The sequence below is a fragment of the Dasypus novemcinctus genome, chromosome 2 (genome assembly GCF_030445035.2).
Source record: "Dasypus novemcinctus isolate mDasNov1 chromosome 2, mDasNov1.1.hap2, whole genome shotgun sequence".
NCBI classification, from domain to species: Eukaryota; Metazoa; Chordata; class Mammalia; order Cingulata; family Dasypodidae; genus Dasypus; species Dasypus novemcinctus.
Window position 1 is genome coordinate 169,238,899 of NC_080674.1, and position 24,742 is coordinate 169,263,640.

The 24,742-nt window shown below is 36.6% G+C and overlaps 1 protein-coding gene across 1 annotated transcript in view; it reads right to left on the reverse strand.

Annotated features, from left to right (window-relative positions):
* RNF145 (ring finger protein 145) overlaps nucleotides 1-24,742 on the reverse strand; it is a 71,820-nt gene that overhangs the window by 37,045 nt on the left and 10,033 nt on the right. The window contains exon 3 of the mRNA XM_023587398.2: nucleotides 19,130-19,238. Within this exon, the coding sequence (XP_023443166.1) occupies nucleotides 19,130-19,238 (109 nt within the window). The remainder of the gene's footprint in view (nucleotides 1-19,129; nucleotides 19,239-24,742) is intronic.

Genomic DNA, 24,742 nt, shown 5'->3' on the forward strand with positions numbered 1-24,742 from the left:
GTCATTCACAGTATTAAAATATAAGACACAACATTTAAAAAAATGAAGTGATCATCCAAAGGTCCACGTGTCATTTTAGGCCAAAAATTAGCTAATCTAAGGCAAGAGCCCCAAATCTCTAAGCTAAACACTTTGAAAATCTAGTTCTTTCGTCATCTATGATAGTCTCTACTCGTTGAAATTGTCTGAGGCATAAGAAATGTGTAAGATGTATAAAAAGAGCCTCAAGAATAGCAAACAGTTAGGAAAATGCTTTCTATAAAGAAAAATGCTTCCTAAAAAGTAAACAAAAACAACAAAAACCTAGGCAAGGGGAGCGGGTATAGCTCAGTGGTTGAAAGCCTGCTTCCCATGTATGAGGTCCTAAGTTCAATTCCCAGTACTTCCTAAAAATTAAAAAAAAATTTAAATTAAAAAATTAAATAACCTATGGAGCTTCCTACTTCACTAACGGAGTAAAGACCATTTGCTTGCAACAGCCTTTCCCTTAAACAATCTGGCTCAATCACTAGACAACCTAGTAATAATGTGTACATTCTAGCCACTTACTTCAAGCTTCGAAACAATAATTCCAAAGAAACTAATATACTTTTACACAGAATGAAGTGGTAAGCCCTCCAATTATCTTTTCAATATGTGCAGACAGTACTGCTCACTTTAAAAGATTCCAGTATGTACCTACTACAAATATATCTACACATATATACACAAACACCTACGATATCCTCAGCACTGTTCTAGGAACCAGTTCATTTATCCAAGGTTTAATTACTGAAACTGTCTCTACCACCCCACTTCTCTTTTTGTCTTCCTTCTGGCCCCTGAGATATTTAGTACTCAGATCTGATCATACTCAGAAGAAGAAAACTTGCCAAACACTAAAATGGATAAAGTTTAGTATAAGAATGGTAAGATTTATTTTTAACACTCTCATCTATAGTAGTGGTTCTCAACAGAGGGCAATTTTGTCTCCCAGAGGGATGACACTACCATGTCTGGAGATATTTTTTGGTTGACATAACTGAGGGGGAGAGGGTGCTACTGGCATTGAATGGGTAGAGGCAGTTAATATCCTACAGTACAGAAAACAGGCCCCACAACAAAGAATTATCTGGTCCTAAATGCTATATTCTCAAGGCTGAGAAACCCTGATCTACAGTTTTGAATTCTACAAGCCTTCATTAAATACAGAGCTAGCTACATGAATTTTACATATAAGTAACTCTTGGGAAAGTTTTATATTTTAAACTATACTTACATGCCCAAGAGTAAGGATGAAAACAGTATTACTTTCATCTTTTGAAACCCAATTCTACTGGTACTCTTAATTCACAAATACTAAATTGACGAACTGTTTCATAAATCTTATGATAGAATAAAGGACTTTAAAATAATGGAGTTTAAAAATTTTAGAGGGAAACGGACTTGGCCCAGTGGTTAGGGCGTCCGTCTACCACATGGGAGGTACGCGGTTCAAGCCCCGGGTCTCCTTGACCCGTGTGGAGCTGGCCCATGCGCAGTGCTGATGCGCGCAAGGAGTGCCGCCCCACGCAAGGGTGTCCCCCGCGTAGGGGAGCCCCACGCGCAAGGAGTGCGCCCCTAAGGAGAGCCGCCCAGCACGAAAGAAAGCGCAGCCTGCCCAGGAATGGCGCCGCCCACACACTTCCCGTGCTGCTGACAACAACAGAAGCGGACAAAGAAACAAGACACAGCAAATAGACACAGAGAACAGACAACCGGAAGGGGGGGGGAATTAAATAAATAAATCTTTAAAAAAAAATTTTAGGGAAAAACACTCAATGGTCATGTCAGTATGCAGAGCTTTTCTTATCTTCTGCAGTTCTAGGTAGGCTCAATATGAAAGCAGTGTTGACACTGAAAAACAGACTCCTTTTATCACTCAAAATGAAAAGTATAATTTAGAAATTTGAGAAGTTAAAGCAAGTAATACCAAATTCTGATGAATTATTAACAGAATATGAAGTTTATACTACACTGAGTCCAAAGATTTTCAAACGTTAAATTCTCTGAACTGCAAACTATATCCTTTCTATTGACATATTTTAAACAAGGTTTTATTCATTTAAGGATACTCAGCTTCATTATGTGAGTACATGTATTACAGGAATAAAGAGATCCAGCTTTTCAACAGTTTACAGATATTCAATTTAAAAAGTTAATATTTGCAAATGTCTTTCAAAAGCCAGTTTTTGAAGTACTAAGTTAATCATTAAAGTTATCCAAATATTGATTCTCCTTCTCAGGGCCATACCACATTCCGTCTTTGACAGAACTAGACTGCTTCAAGTTACAAAGCCTAACATGTTGATTAGCAAATTAAAAACTTTTTGTAAAAGATTCCCGTCCAAGACATCTGAAAATTATTAAAAATTTGTGACACTAGTAATAATGGAATAATATAATAAAATTACATGTTTTTAACATTCACAACACTAAATTTTAATAAAACAATTAACATGGGCTTGAAGAGACTGACTTGGAACTAAGTTTCCTTTTAAGAAACAGAGTGGAAGCATGAGGAATACAAAGTAAGGTAAAAAGAGAAAAGTAAGTGTCCAGCAAAAAGACACTTTGGAGTGAAATGTCCCTATTTCAAATTTAATAAGCTATGGTAATCAAAAGAGTATGAGGAAGCAGAGGTGGCTCAAGCTATTAGGTGCCTCCCTCCCACACTGGAAGTCCTGGGGTAGTTCGCAGTGCCCCCTAAAGAAACAAAGATGAACAGACACAGTAAATGCAAACAGTGAGGGGGTGGGGAAAGATAAATAAAATATCAAAAAAGCAACAACAGTATGATGCTGGCATAAGGCTAGATGCATAGATCAATTGAGATTCTAGAAATAACCCTTCACATTTATGTTCAGTTGATTTTGAGAAGGGTGCCAAGATACCTTTGGGAAAGAACAACAGTCTTTTCAACAAAGGTGCTGGGACAACTAGATACACACGAAAGAATGAAATTGGAGCCCTATCTCACACCACAGACAAAAATTAGCTTAAACTGGATCAAAGACCTAAATATAAGAACTAAAACTATTAAACTCTTAGAAGGAAAGAGGAATAAATCTATGTGACCTTAGATAAAGCAATGGTTTCTTAGATAAGACCCCAAAATGAAAAAGAGATAAACTGGACTTTGTTCAAGTTTTAAATATTGTTCTGCAAAGGACACCATCAAATAAGTTAAAAGACAACTTTGTGAATGCAATTAACACCAATGAATTGTACACTTAAAAGTGGAAATTTTTATATTGTATATGTTGTCACAATAAAAAAATTTTTAAGTGAAAAGACAACCCACAGAGAATGGAAGAAAAGTTTTGCAAATCATTTATCTGGTAAGGGCCGAGTATCTGGAATATATAAAAAATTTCTAAATTCAATAATTAAAAAGACAACAGTCCAATCAAAAAATGGGGAAGGGATCTGAATAGGAATTTCTCAAAGAAGTTACACAAACTGTCAATTGAGAACATGAAGAAATGCGCAACATAGTTAGCATCAAAGAAATGCACATCAAAACCACAATGAAAAAATCTTAAGAAAGGAAAAAAGAAATCACAATGAACTACCACTTGACACTCACTAGGATGGTTATAATAAAAAAACATATAACAAGTGTTGGCAGGGAAGTGGAGAAATTAAGAACCCTCATACACTGCAGGTAGAAATGTAAAATGGTGTGGCTTCTTTGGAAAACAGTCTAGTAGCTCCACAAATGGTTAAACATAGAATTACCACATGATCTAGCAATTTCACCTTGAAGTATGTACCCAAGAGAAATAAAAACATGTGTGCACAAAACCTAAAAACAATTATTCAAAGCATTATTCCTAATAGCCAAAAAGTGGAAACAACCCCAAATGTCCATCAATTGATGAATGAATAAACAAAATGTTCATGGAATGGAATATTTGGCCATAAAAACTACTAATACATGTCACAACGTCGATGAATTTTGAAAACATTATGCTAAGAATTCAGTCACAGAGGACAACAGATTATATCATTTCATTTACATGAAATGTCCTGAATAGACAAATCCATAGACAGAGAACAGATTGGTGGTTGCCTAGGGCTAGGTGGAGTGGGATAATGGGAAATAGTAAGTGACAAATGATCAGTATGGAGTTTCTCTTAGGAGCAATAAACTGTTCTAAAATCAACCGTAGCAACGGTTGCACAATTCTGTGAATACAGTAAAACCAGTGAACCATATATTCTAAATATTACATGAATTATATCTCAGTAAGGCTGTTATTTAAAAGATATTTGTTATGAAACTGAAACAAAGTCTAAACCATTATATATTTCTAAAACTAAAAGCTTCAACCTCAGTATTTTATAAATGTGACATGTTCAAACCTCAATATTCATTAAATGTTAGCACATCTTTGCTAACCTTTTGTGAAAAAGCACTATAGAGTACATAGTGCTGGAAGAGAATAGTGAAATATGTAAAATCTTGAAATTTGTCAATTTAGTATCAAAACAAACTCCATAAAATAATTATTGCCTTACTTTTTAGTTTCAAAGAATAGCCAAGATAAACTATTTACTAAGTAGAGACACTATTTCATAGCCTATCTGATTCTAAAACTGATTTTCTTTCCACTAACTATGCTATCTCTCTAAGAGGACTAAATTAGGACTCCGAAAACTTGGATTCAAGTTAAAATCTGGGCTCTGTCCCTTCGTAGTGTTTGCCCACTTTGGCTTTTTATTTGTAAACCCCCCAAAATTGTAATAAGGATCAAAATGATACAAAGAATAGGAAGTGTTCCTTGCAAATTAGAAAATTCTATTACAATTTGTTTTTATTATTTAAAACAAGCTAGCATTTTCTAGTAATTAAAACAGATTTTAAACATTATAGAAAAATTTTCATAAACTAAAATTAAAATGTTGAAGTTGTACAGAAGAATGGCTAGGCATTATTAGGGTCCCCTTTTCCTTACAAGACAACAGATTTCTCATCTCTCTATAAAAGCCTGAATACTACTACTAGACATAAAAATAGAGCTACATGGTTTCAGCCATCGATACACCACAAAATCACATGAAAACCAAAAAACTATAAAGAGCAGATTCCCTGTATTTTACCCAGAATTGCAAAAACTATAAAAAAATTTTTTAAAAAGCAACAATTTTAAAAGCTCTGTCTTCAAGTTTGAGACTTTCTTGATGATCATTAAAAGTCTAAAATGTCTAAAATGCTATCTTTATATAGCTATACCATGGAATACCTTCAGTGAAGACTAATGACAAAGTCATCAGACAGAACATGGCTGCATAATTAAAATGACATAATGGTAAAATTAATTACTATATGTCACAAATTATTCTATGCCTCTTTTTATTGAATCTTTGCAATAGCCCATTACCACCATTTTTACAGATGAGGAAAATGCAGCTTAGAAAGCTAAGTGATACTCAAAATTACAGAACGAGTACATAAGGACCTGAAGTCTGTCTATCCAACCATCCATTCATCTACACAAAACTATCTCAATGCCTCTCATGTTATGAGACAGACAAAAATGGTGACTCCAGAGCCAATACCCAAACTAATATGTCATCATCTAAAGGCATGATTTTTGTTTTAAAATAAAGATGGGGAACAGGTATAGTTCAGCATTTGAGTGCCTGCTTCCCACATACAAGGTCCCAGGTTCAATCCTCGAAAACTCCTAAAAAAAAAAAAAAAAAACAGTTTTTTCTTATTTTAAATTTAAATGAATAAAGATGCGGAAGTGGCTACACCTTCAGCTTGAGTTGAGATTCAAAGGTATCTGGGTAAGGACACAAGTATAGATTTTTTAAGAGTGTGAAGCTGGTGGTACCGTACTGGGAAAGACATCATGTTGCCTGGGTCAGTAATGGCCTCTGGACTCCTGGTCTAAATCGTATGGAGAGAGGCTTAAATTGTTTCCATGAAGGAGTTTGTCTAAGACAGGGACATAATTGTGTCTAAGACAAAATTAGGAGGGTTATTACCTCCACACAAAGCTTGGTTTTAACACTGTTGAGGATTACAAGAAATGCAGCATTACTTTGGCAGCTCCAGATTTGGCAACTATGACATCAGAGGACAAACCCTGGGTAAGGATAGTGGCAGAAGTAAAAGAGTAGCCACTCTCCAAAAATCATTTTAAGCACAGGAAATCAACCAGGAAGAAAAAGAAGAGACAAATGTGAGAAGATTGAGTTTCTGGGAAATAACATAAGGACTTTCAGAAATAACTCAATGAAATACATTAAGGAGGTTGAAGCTTCTGCTTCAACAAGAGGCCAAAAGCCAGTGACTACTCAGATCAGCAGAATATCTCAGCCTACATGTAATATCAGGAGTTAAAAATGCTTTTTGACCTTGAATAACAGGGGAAATGGAAAGGACAAATGAGTTTATATGGTTATGAGTCTCCAAAAAAGAGCTGGGAGGTCATCAGAGGGGTCACCTTATGCACACCTCAACAGATCCCAGAGACAGGTAAAGTAGATACAACCCCAGGTATTGGTTCTTCTGAGGGCTACAGAGACCCACAGGTTCTATGGTCATGGCAGATGGAGTTCAGTGCCATGCCAGTTGGCGCTACTTTGGAGTTTGTGTTCCTGAGTGTGATGGAGTTGGACTCAGATGTGATCTTTGTTCACAAGCCTCTCCTGTCACTTTACCAGACCTGTGGTTGGCGCTGGGGTTTAGTGTATACTCAGGGGACCTGAATCTCTGGATTGTCCATGTGATAGCCAGGCCCTGAGCTTCAACAGACTTGCAACACCTATCCTCTGGTTTATTGGACTTACCCCAGACAGCTAACCGGGAGGTGGAGAAGGTCAACTACCATACCAGGGAGCCAAGAGTGTCTACAACTGCAAGCAGGAGAACTGCATCCATCATCCAAGTGGAATCTAAGCACCCTCTTGATACAGAGTGGAGTGGACATAGCCATCCCACAGAATGGAGGAGTGGAGTATGGATTGGAGTGGACTTGCAATGCTCTATTCTGGAATTGTTGTGATGAGTGACGGAAGTAAATATGGCGTTGAGGTGGAGAAAGTGGCCATGATGGCTGCTGGGGGTGGGGAGTGGGAAGAAGAGATGTGACGTGGGGGCATTTTCAGGACTTGGGAGTTGTCGTGGGTGGTACTGCAGGGACAGTTAATGGACATTGTGTGTCCTCCCATGGTGCACTGGGTGGACTGGGGGACAGTGTAAACTTAAATGTGGACTCTTGACCATGTGGTGCAGCAGTGCTCAGAGATGAGTTCACCGAGTACATTGAGTGTCCCATGATGTTGGAGGAGGTGGTTGTTGTGGGAGGAGTGGGATGAGGAGGATGGGGGGTATATGGGGACCTCATATTTTTTGAATGTAACATTTAAAAAAATAAGACAAAAAAAGCCAGTGACTATTTAGTTTCTTAATTATTTGAGTCCATGTATCCACTGAAGTGGTGAGAACTGGATTATATTTAAAAAACAAAAGGAAATACTAGAATATTAACAGTTCTCCAAAGAATGATACAACTTCAGGTGACTGCTACTGCCCTTAAATTTTCTATTATTTCCCAAAAATTGCCTATAATACTATTTCATTATCAGGAAAAAAAAAAACTTTAAAAGGTCAATCATTCAATTCTAATAAAGTAAAAACGCGATTTCTAAGATTAAATTTCAAGTCTACACTCAAATCTGTTACACCTCTTCTCAATCTTGTTACATATGATATGCAACATTTATCTTATTAGAATTCAGAGTATATTTAGTCAATACATTTCAACTAAAAATAAGGAAATTTAAGTTTCAAAGGAAATTATATCCCAAAAATGTATTTCATGCCATTTTATATTTTAAAATTCTATTGAAGTTTATCATTCATACATGAATATACATAAACAATACATGAACAGTGTTAAGTTGTGAACTACAAAACAAACATACATAACATCATACAGGGCTCCCATACATCACCCCACCAATACCTTGCATTGTTGTAAAACATTTGTAACATATTATGAAAGAGCACCCTCAAAGTATTACTACTAGCTATAGTCCATATTTACATTTGGACTGCAAATGTAAATTCACCAAATGTCCCATTTAATTTTATATCTAATTTTTTTAAACAAATCTATTTTATTAATATTTAAAAAGCATAAACACATACAGTGTACCATGTATTCGGTGTAATCACGTATTTGTGTATTCATCACTTCAATCATTTAGAGTGCTTTCATTGTTTTCCCAATAAAAAACAGAAACTCATCAGCCCTCAATCTCTATACTTCACCTGTCATACACAATTGCTATTCTTTTTCCTTCTTTCTAGTATACTTGTATTGATATTTTGTAAAAAGTCTTATGCACGTAGTATCCCCCATATTTGTGTTTTACGTGAAGTTTTACTATATAATAGTCACATGATAGTTTTTAGCTTTCCTTCCAATATACATGACCTTCGACTTTCCCTTTCGACCATTCATAAGCATATAATAGCTGTACTAGTTACAAACACTATCATGCTCTTTCACCATTTCTACTCATTTCCAAAGATTTACAAAAGAACCTTTTTACCAATTCTACACACATTAACCCTCAGCTTTCCAGTTGCTTGTATTTTCTGGTGACTTATGTTCTAATTAGCAACTTCATGAGTTTACACAATACATTTAGTTCATAATAGCTCAAACAGTATTTGTCCTTTTGTGTTTGGCTTGCTTCACTCAACATGTCCTGCAGGTTCATCCATGTTTCCATGTAGTTTACAACTTCATTTCTTCTTAGTGCTACAAAATACTCTATTGTGTGTACATATTACAGTTTATCCATTCATCAGCTGATGGACACTTGGGTTGTTTCCAAATTTTGGCAAATGCTGTTAATGCCGTTTGAACATCAGTGTGCAGACGTCTGTGTTACTACTCGCAGTTCTTCTGGGTATATAACTAGTAATGCTATTGCCAGGTCACATGACAAGTCTATATTCAACTTCCTTAGGAACTGCCAAACAGTCCTCCACAGTAGCTGTACCACTCTACATTCCCACCAACGTAAGTGTTCCTTTCTCTCCACATCCTCTCCAACATTTATAGTTTTCCAACTTTTTAATAGCCACCAGTGAAATAGATGTGAAGTAACAGTTTTGATTTACACTTCCTTGACTGCGGTGATGTCGATCATTTTTTCATGTGTTTTCTTCACCAGTTCTGTTTCCTCTTTGGACAATTGTCTTTTCAAGCCTTTTGTCCATTTTTTAATCAGGAAGTTTGTCTTTTTATTGTTGAGGAATATGATCTTTTTATATACGTTTATGGATATTAAATCATTATTACATAGGTGATTGCCAACTATTTTCTCCCACCGAGTTGGCAGTCTTCCCACCCTTTTAACAAAGTCCTTTGAGGTACAAAAATTTTGAGAAGGTCCCATTTTATCTATTTTCTCATTTGTTGCTCATGCTCTGGCCATAAGTTTTAAGAAACTACTACCTAGCACAACATCTTGAAGATGTTTTCCTACATTTTCTTCTAGGAGTTTTACGGTTGCTGTTTTTATATTTAGGTCCTTGCCATTTTTTTTTTTAAGATTTATTTTATTTATTTCTCTTCCTCCCCCCCATTGTTTGCTCTCTATGTCCATTCGCTGTGTTTTCTGTGTCTGCTTGCATTCTTGTCATGTGGCACAGGGAAACTGTGTCACTTTTTTTTGTCTCATCATCTTGCTGCATCAGCTCTGTGTGCGTGAAACCACTCCTGGGCGGGCTGTGTTTTCACATGGAGCAGCTCTCCTTGCAGGGTGCACTCCTTGTGCGTGGGGCACCCCTATGCAGGGAAACCCCTGCATGGCATGGCACTCCTTGTGTGCATCAGCACTGCGCATGGGCCAGCTCACCACACACGTTCAGGGGCCCTGGGAATCGAACCCTGGACCTTTCATATGGTAGGCGGATGCTCTATCAGTTGAGCCACAACCACTTCCCCTTAATCCATTTTGAGTTAATTTTTGTATACTGTGAGATCACGTTTTCTTGGATATGGCTATCCAGTTCTCCTAGGACCATTTGTTGAACAGACTTGTTCTGGCTCAGCTGGAAGGGCTTGAGAGCCTTGTCAAAAATCACTTCACTGAGATTGCTAGTTTGTGGTTTCTTTTTCTTATTTTGTGTTTCTTTCCATTTTCCAAGTTTTTTGCACTACTAAAGTATTACTTCTGAGATTTAAAATGTCATTAGGATTCAGTATTATTCCAATTTTTAAAATTTCCTCCTCAGATTGCACATCAGTAGTATATAGAAACACTATTGATTTTTGAGTATTAATATTGTATCCCATCACTTTGCCGAACTCATCTATTGCTTCAGGTATCTTTGAGTTTGTACATATAGAATATTATCAGAAAATAAAGTTTTACTTCTTTTCCTATTTGGGTGTCTTATTTATCTAGCCCAATTGCTCTAGCTATAACTGCTAGGACAATATTGAGTAATAGTGGCATCAGTGGGTATTCTTGTCTTTTTCCTGATCTCAGCAGGAACACTTTCAAGTCTTTCACCACTGAGTATGTTACCTGTAGGCTCTTCTTATATGTACTTTACCATATTAAGAAAGCTTCCTTTAAGGGATAAAATGGGGGAATAGGGTTACCTTTGGGTGAGGTTTTGCGGGCTTGAGGGGGGGGTAGGGATGGGAGGATGGGTAATATTGCCCAAGAAATTAGGGGGTGGGGGAACATACAAACATAGAAGATGTCAGGTGTTTGGTTGGGAGTATAATGCTGAGAAAACTTTTTCAAAAATATGATAAGGAAGGTTACCTGTTTAAGATGCTTAAAGGGGATAATCTGACGCAGGACAGGCTCCTAGGGAGTACATGAATGCTAATTTTGCCATAGTGGCTTTTATCATTGGATAGAGACCCATATAATGAGAGTGAAGGTATACCCACATCCTGGGGAGGACTGATGTTCTCAAACAGAGGAAATTCTGTCTCTGGAGAGAAATGGTGGCTCCCAGAGCATTAGGGCAGTTGAGCATGTCAAGCCCTCGACACTGTTGAAAGTATCTCTGAACATGGCTCTTCAAGCAATGAAGATTGATTGTCACTGTGGGCCCTAAGGGCAGGGGGAAAGAGGTATTGAATAGATGGAACCAATGTAACTGTGTGAACAATAGAAGTGTTCCACAAGAGTACGCAAGGATGGATATAAGACATGTAAAATTACACCAAAAATATATAGGGGCTGATAGGCTAAAATGTAAATCATAATGTAAAACATAAGATAACTAAAAATTTAGAAAATTGTGTAGTCTAAAATATAAACCACAATGTAAACACAAATGTTACCTTGTTTGAAAGCTATTGTCTCAATATCTGTTCATCAGTTTCAGTAAATATAGTATGAATGTGTAAAAAGATTATTGCTGTGGAAGGGAAAAGGGTTTTATGTTGGATATGTGGGAGTACTGTATATTGTATATATGAATTACTGTGACCTAAAACTTTTGTGAAGATAAGCTTAATAATTAGGGAAAAAAAGAAAAAAGAAAAAAATAGGACGTAGACACTGAGGAAAAGACGGAAGTAGTTGCCTTGCCAACTTGCACACAGGGCAACACTTACTGTAATGATGGAAGGCAAAATATCAAAAACAAGGCTTTTGCATTTTTAAATTTTTTGATACCCCAATTTATTTTTACCTTAATTTTTCTAAATTAATATGTATTCTATATCTAACCTTTAAAATCATCACCATAATTCCATTTTACTATTAATGGAACGTGGCAATATATTGGGCTTCACTTTTGAAGTTTTGGATCACAGAGAGGTTCAACGATGGCAGGGGAGGAATACTGGTGTGGGATGTTATTGACAGGGGACACATGGTTGGTTGCCCTTATGCACACCTGAGCAGAGTTCCAGAAACAGATAAAGTAGATACAACCTGGTATTGGCTCTTGGGAGGGCTACAGAGACCCACAGGTTCTATGGTCATGGCAGACGGATTCAGTGCCATGTCAGTTGGCCCTACTTTGGAGTCTGTGTTTCTGTGTGATGGAGCTGGACTTAGATGTGATCTTTGTCCACAAGTCTCTCCTGGTACTTTTATCAGAATTGTAGTTGTTGCTGGGGTTTAATGTATACCCAGGGGATCTGAATCTCTGGACTGACCATGTGATAAGTCAGGCCCTGAGCCTCAAGAGACTTGCAACTCCTACAACTCGGGTTTATTGGACTTACCCCTCTCAGCTAACATGGAGGTGAAGGTCAACCACCACACCAGGGAGCCAAGAGTGCCTACAACTGAAAGCAGGACAATTGCATCCAGCACCCATGTGGAATCCAAGCCCCCTCTTGATATAGATGTGGAGTGGACACAACCATTCTAAGGTCCACGGGATGGAGGAATAGAGTATGGATTAGAGTGAACTTACTGATATTGTATTCATGAAATACTGTGATTAGTAAATTGAAGAAAATATGGCATTGGTGTGGAGAAAATGGCCATGGTGGCTGCTGGAGGTAGGGAATGGGAGGAAGAGATGTGATGTGGGGGCGTTTTCGGGACTTGGAGTTGTCCTGGGTGGTGGTGCAGGGACAGTTACCAGGCATTGTATGTCTTCCCATGGCCCACTGGTGGACTATGGGAGAGTGTGGGCTATGATGTGGACCACTGACCATGAGGTGCAGCAGTGCTCAGAGATGCATTCACCAAACACAATGAATGTTTCATAATGACTGAGGAGGTTGTTATGGGGGGAGGAGTGGGGTGAGGGGGATGGGGAGTATTTGGGGACCTCATTTTTTTTAATGTAACATTAAAAAAATAAAGACAAAAAAAATTCTAAAAAAAAGGGACCTTCCTTCTATTCCTCTCTTTTGGAATGTTTTTATCTAGAAAGGGTGCTGTACTTTGTCAAATGCCTTCTCTGTAGAAATCAACTGAGATCATGTGACCATTCTTCAACTTATCAGTGTCGTTTATTACACTAACTGATTTTGGGTTGAACCACCTTGTATATCTGGGATTAAACCCACTTGATCTTGGTGTATAATTCTTTTAATGTGCTTTTGGGTTATGTCTGCACGTATTTCATTGAAGATTTTTGTATTATATTCATTAGAGATATTGGTAAGTTTCCTTTCTGGTAGTATCTTTGTCTGGTTTTGTTATTAGGGGGATGGTGGCTTCATAGAGTGAGTTTAGTAGCATTCTTTCCTTCTCAATTTTTTGGAAAAGCTTGTGCAAGACTGGTATTAGACTGCCTTTGTAAGACGGTAGTATTCACCTGTGAAATCATCTGGTCCTGGGCTTGTCATCTTTGGGAGGTTTTTGATAACTGTTTCAATCTCTTCACTTGTGATTGGTTCGTTGGTATTCTATTTCTTCCAGGGTCAGTGCAGATGGTTCCTGTATTCTTAGGAATTGGTCCATCTCTCCTACATTGTCTAGTTTTTTTGGCATGTAGTTGTTCATAGTATCCTGTTACGATCTCTCTTATTTCTGTCGGGTCAATGATAACATCCCCCTCACATTTCTGATTTTAGTTATTTGCATCTTCTCTTTTTTTGGTCAGTCTAGCTAAGTGTTTGTCAATTTTGTTGATCTTCTCAAAGAATGAACTTTTGGTCTTATTAACTCCATTGTTTCTTTCGTTCTCGATTTCATTTATTTCTGCTCTGATCGTTACTCTTTCTTTCAGCTTGGAATTAATTTACTGTTCTTTTTCCAGTTCCTCCAGGTATACAATTAAACCTTCAATTTTACCTTTCTTTCTTTTTTTTGGGGGGGGGGGGGCCTTGATCAGTTTATTGCAGTTTTTGTGTCAGGACAGGCAGCCCACGTGCCAACTCGTACGTGCGACTTGCACACATTTCCTGGAGGCCGCCTACTTGCCACAAGCAGGTAACCCACAGATTACACACACTCTGTGCTCCCCACTCCCACAGGAAGCTGTGGCCCACAGGTCAGGCTTCTCTGGGATGCTGGGCAGCCTTGGCAAGGACCAGAGCCCACCCCCAGCCTGCCCCCCAGTCCAGTGGAATCCTCTGCTCCAGTCCCAGGTACCAGGGCTGTGGGGGATCCTATGACCTTTCTTTTTTAATGAAAGCATTGAGGACTATAAATTTCCCTCTCAGCACTCCCTTTATGGTGTCCCAAAGGTTTTGCTAGGTTGTGTTCTCATTTTCGTTTATCTCAGGATATCTGCTGAATTCTCTTGTAATTTCTTCTTTGACCCACTGATGATTTTAGAGTGTGTTGTTTAATCTCCATCAATTTATGAATTTTCCCTTTTTCCATCCATTACTGATTTCCAGCTTCGTTCCATTATGATGAAAGTATTTTATATGATTTCGGTCTTTTTTAATTTATTAAGACTTGTCTTGTGACCAAACATATTGTCTATCATAGAGAAGGATCAATGACCACTTGCAAAGAATATATATTCTGCCGTTTGGGGGTGCAATGCTCTAAAGATGTCTGTTAGGTCTAGTTCACTTATCATATTATTCAAATTTTATTTATCCTCTTTCCAGATATTCTTTTCAATACTGAGAGTGATGTATTGAAATCTTCAACTATTATTGTACAGACATCTACTTCTCCTTCTAGGTTTGCCATGTATCTTGGGGGACTCAGGTTAGGTGCATAAATATTTAGTATAGTTATTTCTTCTTGGTGAATTGCTCCTTTATTATATATAATGGTCTTCTTCATCCCTTATAACAGTTTTGCGTTTGAAATCTATTTTGTCCAATAGTAAGTAGTATCACTACTCCAGCTCTTTTTTGGTTACTATTTCATGGAATATCTTTTTCAACCTTTTACTTTTGACCTGATTGTGTCCGTACTTCTCAGGTGGGTATCTTGTAGCCTACATATAGATGGCTCATATTTTTTATTCATTCTATGTCTTTTGATTCGGGAGTTCAAGCCAATAACATCCAATGTTATTATTCTAAAGGCATTACTTAGGTCATCCATTTTGTCTTCTGGCTCTCCACTGTCATATCATTCGTTCTATTGTCTGTCTTTTTACCCTTTAATTTACCCTGCCTAATAATCTCCATTTCTACACTCTTCTCCAAGTCTCTTGCCCTTGTTTTTTCCTTTCAGGTTACAGCACTCTCTTGAGTATCTCTTGTAATTCTGGTCTTTTGGTAACATATTCTATCAGTTTTTGTATGTGAAGACTTTTACCTCACCCTCATTTCTGAAGGGCAGTTCTGCCAGATATAGAATGCTTGGCTGGCAGTTTTTTTCTTTCAGTACCTTAAATACATCACACCACTTCCTTACCTCCATGGTTTCTGAGAGGCCATCACTTATTCTTATCAAGTTTCCCTGATAGGTGATGCTTTGCTTTCCTCTTGCTGCTTTTGGAATGCTCCATCTCTGATATTTGTCATTCTGAATAGGTTTCTCATATTTAGATTTATTCTAATTGGGGTATGGGGATATTATTTATGTCCTTCATAAAGGCAGGAAAGTTTTCAGACCTTATTTCCTCAAACACTCCTCTTGCCCCTTTCCATTATCTTCCTCTTTCGTGACACCAATAATTTTCAGTCATTATTTCCTCAAATATTCTTTCAGCCCCTTTTCCATTTTATTCTCCTTCTGGTACACCAATAATGCATATGTTTCTGTGTTTTGCATTGCCACTCAATTCCCTCAAACTCTTTTCCATTTTTTCCATTCTCTTCTCTTCTGTTTTCTTTTCCAGTTCAGATGTTCTGTCTTTGAAATCACTTATTCTGTCTTTGAGCAATACGTACTGCTCTTATGGGCCTCTAATGTATTTTCATCTCATCCATCATGTCTTTTTATTCCAGCAAGGTCTTTTACTTTTCTCTGCAGGCTTTCAAATTGTTCTTTATTCTCACCTGGTATCTTCTTAATTTCCTTTACCTCTTTAGTCATATTTTCTTTAAATTCTTCAAATTGATTTAGAAGAGTTATGTATTTTTCATTGATTAACTGTCTTAAATCCTGTATCCCTTCAGGATATTTGGGTTGTTCCTTTGGCTGGGCCATCTCTTTCTGTTTCCTAGTATGGCTTATAATTTTTTCCTGATGTCTAGGCATCTGAATATGTTGGTAAATTTATTGATAACGAATTTCTCTCTCTTGCCTAGTGTTGTTTTTTTCACAGCGCTCTTCTTTGATATTTGGTTCAAACTTATTCTAAGTCTTTAAAATTGCCCAGCTTAAGTTATTAAAATTGGGCCAGGGACTCACTAATGGGGCACTGATTTTCTCCCAGGGATTAGGATACAGAGAGAACCAAAAAAAATTTTTGGCCATGCATATTCTATACCAGTCAGTAGATAGCGCTTGTTGGTACACCTTTCCAGGAAGTTGTTTCAGTCTCAGCTTTCCTGTGTTTTGGTCTGTCCAGAGCCGAGAGTCAAAGCAGGCTCTGCTGGCCAAATTCACTGAGGAAAAGCCCCAAGACTACCCTTCCCTTTTCCCTTGAAACAGGTGGACAGGGAGGAAAATATCTGTTCCCCTCTTAGTCAGCTGCAATGAGCCCTCTTAGTCAGCTGCAATGATACCCTAGCTTAGTATCTTTGGGGCTGGGCAGGAGAGCCCTTCCCAGCAACCACGGGGATATGGTAACTCATGTTTGTTATTTCAGGTTCTTTATCTCTCTGTCCCTCACCCTCCTGGAAGTTGTGTAGCATTGTCTTGGTCTGCTGATACCCAAAGCAAGTCCCTTGGACAGGTTTTGGGTCTTTGTCCATTGTTTTTGTGAGAGAATTGAGTCCTGCCTGCCTAGTCCAATGCCATCTTCCCACAATTCGACCTATGCCATTATATTTATAATGCTACTTTTGGTTCGTCTTATTTTAACATTCTGTTCCAAAGCAGAAAACTCATATTCCTTGGCAGACCTATGTCTAGACTGCTGGTCCACCAAGACGGTGATAAAAGATGTTTCATTGTTCCATCCCCTCACAGAATCTTTACCAACTATCAAAAACCAGCAGAACCATCTTCCTCAGAGCTCTGGAAAACAAAAGAGGGTTGCAGTAACAGAGTAAGCATCACTTTAAACAGCAGGAAAAGCTCATGGTGCCTTTGCTGGACTTCTCCCACCCACTTCCTGACATGTGTGAAGCCAGCCTGCACTCTCATTGTGAATACCTGGCCCAGTTCCAGGGGGAACAGAGTAATTCCCACATGCCAATTTACTAGGTGGCAGCTGCCTAAAGGACTGAACCAGGACATGTGAACAAAGCAATTTATAGACTGAACTCAATACCAATCAAAATTCTAACAACCTTCTTTGTAGAAATGGAAGCTAATCATTAAATTCTTACAGAAGGGTGAGAGGCCCCAAATACCCAAAACCATCTTGAAAAAGAACAAAGTTGGAGGACTAATGCTTCTGAATTTTAAAGATTACAATAATGAAAACAGCAAGGTACCGGCACAAGGATAGACATATAGAAAAACGAAATTGAATTGAAAGTTCGGAAAGAAATCCTCACATCTACAGCCAACTGATTTTTAACAAGAGTGTCAAATATATTCAGTGGGGAAAATGAGTGGTGGGAAAACTAGATAGCCATATGGAAAAGAATGCACGTGGACCCCTACCTCACACCATTTACAAAATTCACCTCAAAATAGATTAAAGACCTAAATGTAAAAAACTATAAAACTCCTTGAAGAAAACATAGGGAAACATCTGCAGGATGTTATTTTGAGCAATGGTTTATACTTTACACAAAAAGCACAAGTAATAAAAGAAAGAAAAAAAAAGAGGACATTACCAAATTTAAAACTTCTGCAAAGAACATTATCAAAAAAGTAAAACAACAACCTACTGAATGGAAGAAAATTTTTGGAAACCATACATCTAAATAAGTTTTAATATCCAGAATATACAAAGAACTCTGCAACTCAACAACGAAAAGACAAACCACCTAATTAAACAATGTGCAAAGGACTTGAATAGACATTTGGCTGAAGATATACAAACAGCCATTAAGTACATGCTCAAAATCATTAGTCATCATGAAAGGCAAATAAAAACCATAATTAGATACCCCTTCACATCTACTAGGATAGCTACAATTAAAAACAGAAAATAAGTTTGGGCAAAAATGGAGAGAAATTAGAATCTTTGTTCACTGTGGGTAGGAATGTAAAACGGTACAGCCATTGTGAAAAACAGTTCAGCAGATCCTCATAAAGTTAAACATAAAATTACTACATGAACTGGAAATCCTACTTCTACGTACATATACAAGAAAATTGAAAGCAGGGATTCAAACATATTTGCAGAATGATGCTCATAACAGCATTATTCACAATTGCCCAAAGATGGAAGAAACCAAATGTCCATCACTGGAAGAATGGATAAAAAAAATACGTATCTACATACAATGGAATATTATTCAGCAGCAAAAAGCAATGAAGTTCTGATACATGCAAACAACATGGATGTACCTTGAAAATATCATGTTTAATAAATAAACCAAACATAAAAGGGCAAAAATATGACATTACTGATATGAAATAATGAGAATACATAAATTCATAATAAGAAAATAGAGGTGACCAGGGATTTAGGTGGGGAAAGGGAAGTTAAAGTGTATCTGGTAGAGAGTTTCTGTCTCAGGAGCTAGAACACTTTTGGCAATGGACAGCACAAAATTTTTTTGAGAGTAGTGCAACACTATAGTGTAATTAACACTGAAATGTATACTTAAAAATGGTTAAAATGGTAAATTTTAATTGTATATATGTTACCAGAATAAAAATTTTAAAAATCCCACAGCACTGAACAGAGTGAACCCTAATATAAACTACAGATTGCAGTTAATATAATAATATTATTTCATCAATTTTAACAAAGGTACCACATAAATGCATTATGTTAATAATAGAGAAAAATAGGGGAGGGAATACGGGAACTCTGTACTACGTATAAACATACAACTGCACTAATAAAAACAAAATTTTAGAAAGATAAACTGTTTTGGATACTTACCAAAGAAAAACTTCACCATATGAACAGTGTTCACAGAAAGTATTTTATTGGCAAAGGAAAACTTTACATTCAGCCATACACTTCAAAACAGGGTCACATTCTTACCTGGAGATTTGATGTCCAGCATAGAGGAGTAGAGCAGTCAAAAAATATAAATAAAGCTGAACCAGATGCTGCCTGGGCAAGGTTAGTAACACAACACTTAAGATATAACCTGTAGTAGATATTAAAAGAGAGATATAAATAAAATGATTCTAACTAAGGCTCCCCATTAATTACACTCTAATAGAAAGAGCTTGAATTACTTTCATTACATCAGTTTTAACAAATTTTTAAGTTTTTTACTTTACTACCAAAATAAGTTAATCACTGGACTTTTTGTTGAAAATATATAAAGCATTTTCCACTTCTGTGTGGATTTCCCTACATGACTCTTCATATACCTTTCCATGAATACCTATGTATTCGACACCAGTTCTCTCATTACCTAGTTTCCTCAGGAAGAACTGGTTCTCTTAATGTTCCTAAGGTTGTCTCTTCCTTTTGACTCAAGATCTTATTTCTCCAACTCCTAAAGACACTCCTGTATCTTCAATTATTCTCCTGACCCCAATCCTTACACCAGTTTTGAAAGGACATGCAAGGCTCTTCCCAACTTGGAAAAAACCTTCTGTTAATTTCTTCTTTATCTTTTACCTATTTTTCTCATTTCACTGCCAAATGTTTCAAACCATCTGTACTCATGGCCTCTGTTTCCTAACCAACTATTTTCCCCCTTTACAATCTAGCTTTATTTCTTTCATTCTAAAGAAACTTGAAGTCATTAATTACCCACATGTCAAATCTAGGCATCCTACTTATTCTTGTTCTAGCATCTCAAGCAACTATCCTCAAAATGCTCTAATTCTTTGGATTCTGTGATACAGATTTCCTTCTATCCTGACTTCTCCCCTTCATTTTCTTTTCACCTTCCCCAATGAACACAGGAAATTTGGTCCATGAACCTCTGCTTTTCTCCCTATAAAGTACCTAACTCAAAGAATATATTTTGGTGCTTCAAAAGTCCCCTTACAAATGTTACGTTGTCAACCAAAATGTTACTGAGGGCCTACTATATACACAAAAGTACACACTCTGTTTCTTGTTCTAAGTACAACTCACATATCTCATGGTGCCTGAGATTTAAACGTTTTCATATTCAACAAGTACAACTGAACTCCCTCCCCCCTCAGCAAACTAGCTTACTCTCCTTCACTCTCCTAAATCTGATTCACGTTACCTTCAAATCTGAGTCATCTTTATGACATTATCAGTAAGTCCCACTGAGTCTACCTCAATAAATCCCTCATTATTGTTACCTTTTCTTTCCAGTCCCATGGGTATGTCTACTGCTTTTACTTTTTAAAAATAACTTTGCCCATTTCCTTTGTTAATCCCTATCACAAATGACTTTAGAGGCATTTATTTAAATGGATATTTAGTAAGCATTTCTAAATTTTTGTAGCTGAAGAAAAATTTTATAAGCAGCCTATTGCATGTAACCTCTCCTTAAATTCTTTTAATAGAACTACCATTTCCCTTCCCAGAACATTCTTGTCTTTCCCTGCTGCACATCTCATATAAAATTAGTTGTTAAATCACCTAGATTGAACATTTTCATTTCATTCATTCTCTCAATTATCCGGTCATTCAATGGACACTATTAAATGTAAAGCATGAGCCATTTATATTCCTAGGCATGAGAGATACAAAGAATAAAGAAATCAGTCTAGTAAAAAGACAAACATGGAGAAAAATTATTAAACACTACTGATGAACATCAGAAAGGTTATGGTTGTACAGAAAAGTGATTAAGTTTGGCCTGGACCTCAAAAGGCAAATGGGGGGGTGGGGGGTGGGGGATATATGGGGACCTCATATTTTTTTAATGTAACATTAAAAAAATAAAGGGAAAAAAAAAAAGGCAAATGGATCTTTGCCAGGCTAGCAAAAGGGAAACATTTCAGAAAAGAGAATAGCAGGAACAATATCCATAAAAGTAAGAGAGGATATTTTAAGGGACAGTAAATCTTGTAGACTAGACTTTGGTATAAATGCAAAGAGAGAATACGATAAACTGGAGACTAAAGCCTCAATAAATAACCCTTTTTTATTTTTATTTTTTACTTTTTTTAAATTGAAGTTTATCATTCAGATATGAACATTCATAAACAATAAGTGTACAGTAAAAGTTGTGAACTTACAAAACAAATATGTACATCATCATATAAGTAAAACCCTTATTTAGTTATTAGTAAATAATACTAAAGAGAGTTTAGACTTGGCCCTCTGGGTTACTGGTTCTCAAATTCTTCAGATACTCATTTAAATGAGGTTAAAAAAAAAAAAAAAAAACTCCTATGGCTCACCTATACCCTCCTTCTCACATTCCAGTAGAAAATTAACTGTGATGATAACAAAGGATATTATACAGTAAGATTTTTAAGGGATTATAATACACTAAAACAAAAGCAGTATAAAATATTTGAACTATGAGTATACACAATCTAATTATTGCAAAAATATTAGCGAAAAATACTGATACAAATGCACCAATATTTACTGTATAGGATTAACCAAACAGCCCCTAACAAACTAAATTGAAGATAAAGCTACTCCAACAGTAATTTATAATTAAAAAGAAGACCAGTAGCATTTTAAAATGATGATCTGCTTAACACAACATTTATGAATCTCTCTATAAAGCAGAAATTTCTCCTATAAAGGAATTTCTGCTATTTAAGGCTACTGTAGTATGGGAAAAAGGAGGGTCTGAATTAAAGCAGTAGCTTTGTGTAGAGAAGTTATCAGGGTCAGTCAGCTATATATCTATATTTAAATAATTACTGGTAATATATGGGTGAGGGTTGAAAAAAAGGAACTTAGGATAGTTCAGTTGTTTCTAGCTTGGGTAACCGATAGGATAGCTTTGTTATTAAGAAAAGAAATACAGAAGGAGAAAAGATGGTTGAGATAAAAGTGATGAGTTGGGAAGCAGCTGTGGCCCCATCAGCTGGGCTCCTGTCTAACACAGAAGGCAGGCTTGCCCACATGCCACGGTGAGCTACTGGCTCCCAAGCACCCCAGAGAAGATGACTCAGCAAGGTGACGCAACAAAAAAGGGAGATAAGTAAAAACACTGAAGAACGCACAGTGAATGGACAGAGAGAGCAAACAACAAGCAAGCTGCAACAAGGGGGGAATAAATAAAAATAAAAAAGTACAGACACACAGAAGAATGCAGAGCAAATGGACACAGAGGAGACAGTAAGCAAGCCACAAGGTGGGGAGTGCGGGGGGAGAGAGGGATAAAAAATTTTTTTTTTTTAAAGTGAGGAGTTAACTGATGGATGCCAAACTGAAGTGTCTAAAGGATATTCAGCTGGATATTATAGGCACTTAAAAATTCACTCATTCAATATCAGGCACTAATTAGGTGCTGGGGATACTGAGAAAATAGTTACCTTCTTCCGTAAAGGAGCTCACAATCTATTTGATAAGACAGATATGCATATGGACCGGAAAAGTGCAGCACAGTACTTAGAAAGTGCTATGTTGGAGGACTGAACTGGGTGCCGTGGATCACAGAGAAGGAATACCAACTCCTGAATAACATAGTCAAGAAAATAGTGGAAAGTGTAGAGAAGAGATAGACAGCCAAAACTATGCAAGATCTGCCAAACGAGATGAAAACTGAACCCAAATTCTGGGCATTATTAACACTCAGAAGAGGTCTAAGAAAGAAGTCAGCGAAAGAGTCAGAAAGGAAGGTCAGAGGTAGGAGAAAAATCAGAAGAAATACTTTCAAGGAAGAGGAAGTGGGCAACAGTTTCATAAACACAGAAAGGTCCACAGAATGAAGATTAAAATGAAGCCTGAGGTTTGTACTTCAGGCTGATTTTAGTGAGTGCAGTTTCAAAAGAAATGATTATTCATCCATTCTTTCCTTTCCAACTTTTACCACCCTAGTTCTGGCTCTCCTTACACCTCTTACCGAAAATCCTAACTGGTCTTATCTCCAGTTTTTCCCTTCCCCAATCCATCATCATATACAACACTGCCTAATTATATAAGATGTAGCTCAACTGCTCTAAACCTTCACCAGCCCACCAATACCTACCAAATTAAGCACAATACCATGTGTATTCAGAGCTCTTCACAAATGGTCCCACCCTACCTTTCTATTAATATTTATACTCCCCTTTTTATAATATAACCTCCAGCAAAAGAGTTCTATAATAAGCATCCCACCAGATACATTTTGACAGTCACTTTTCTTTGCTATTCTCCGGGTAGAACACACACTGGAATGTTCTGAAGTCAATTACATTCTTCCATAAACACAAACTTTACCAATTTCACATTTTATTCTTAAGCTCTTAACAGCAAACCATTAAAGCATATAAAGGTGGTAAAAATCGACTTACAACAGTAATTTAAAAAAGATGAAATATCTAAGAAAATACCTAGGAAGGACATTTACAACATCCAAGAATACTTTAAAATACTCCAGAAGGAATTTTAAAAAAAAGTTCTCCTGTGCTCTTGCATAAAGAATAGCATACTCAAAGTGTCCTTTTTATCCTATCTTAAAATTTTCATAGTAATGCAACCGCAATACAAAGTCCAACAGGGTTTGTTTTGTTTTTGGAATCAACCAAGCTAGATAATTTTAAAATCCATATGAAAAAATAAATGGTAATAGAAAACCTCTGAAGGAGTTAAAAAAAAAAAGGAAAAAAAATGAAGGAGTAAAAAAAAAAAAAGAAAAAAATGCTAGGACTAACCTATCAGACAATAAAATATAACAAATCCTCAATAAATAAGACTAGGCTGCTGATCCACAAATAGGGAGACAACCTAAAAAAACACTAAAAAGAGTCTAGAAATGAAACAATATATATGTGAAAATTCAGTATATAATCCATCAGGAAAAGATGGACTAAACCACATAATAAATATGTGGAGACTACTGGATAGTCATCTTGAAAAAAATGTATCAATAACACACTGTAAATGCAAATAAATTCCAAATGAAACAAATATTTAAATGTAGAAAATGAAATCACAAAAATAATGCAATAAAACATGATGGAACTCTATAAACTCAGGAATAAGAGGCTTTTCTATATCAGACTCAAAATTCTAAAGCTTTCATAAGAAAAAAAGTCAAATTCAACCAACATTAACTTAAAAAAAAAAACCTCTGCACATTAAAAAAAAAAAACCATAAGCAAAACCAAAAGAGAAATGAAACTAGAAAATTTATTTGCAACTCATCACAAAGGGCTAATTTCACTAATATATACCAAACTCCCACAAACTGGTAAGAAAAAGGCCAACAATCTCATAGAGAAGTAGTCAAGGGACATGAACTGGCAGCGTTCAGAAGCAGAAATACAAATTTTTCTTAAACATGTAACAAAGTTCAACCTCACTCAGAGGAGAAATGCAACTCAAAATTACATTGAGATTCTATTTTTCACTTAGTATAGTAGCCAAAATATAAAAAAGTATGTGAACGTGCTGTTTTGACAAGGATATAAGATTGGAGGTACTCTCAACCACTATTTGTGGAGGTATAAAATGGCAAAAATTGAGAGCAGTATCTATCAGTTACATGGGTATATATACACTTTAACCCAGCGATTTCCTCTCTAATAATTTATCCCAGGATTT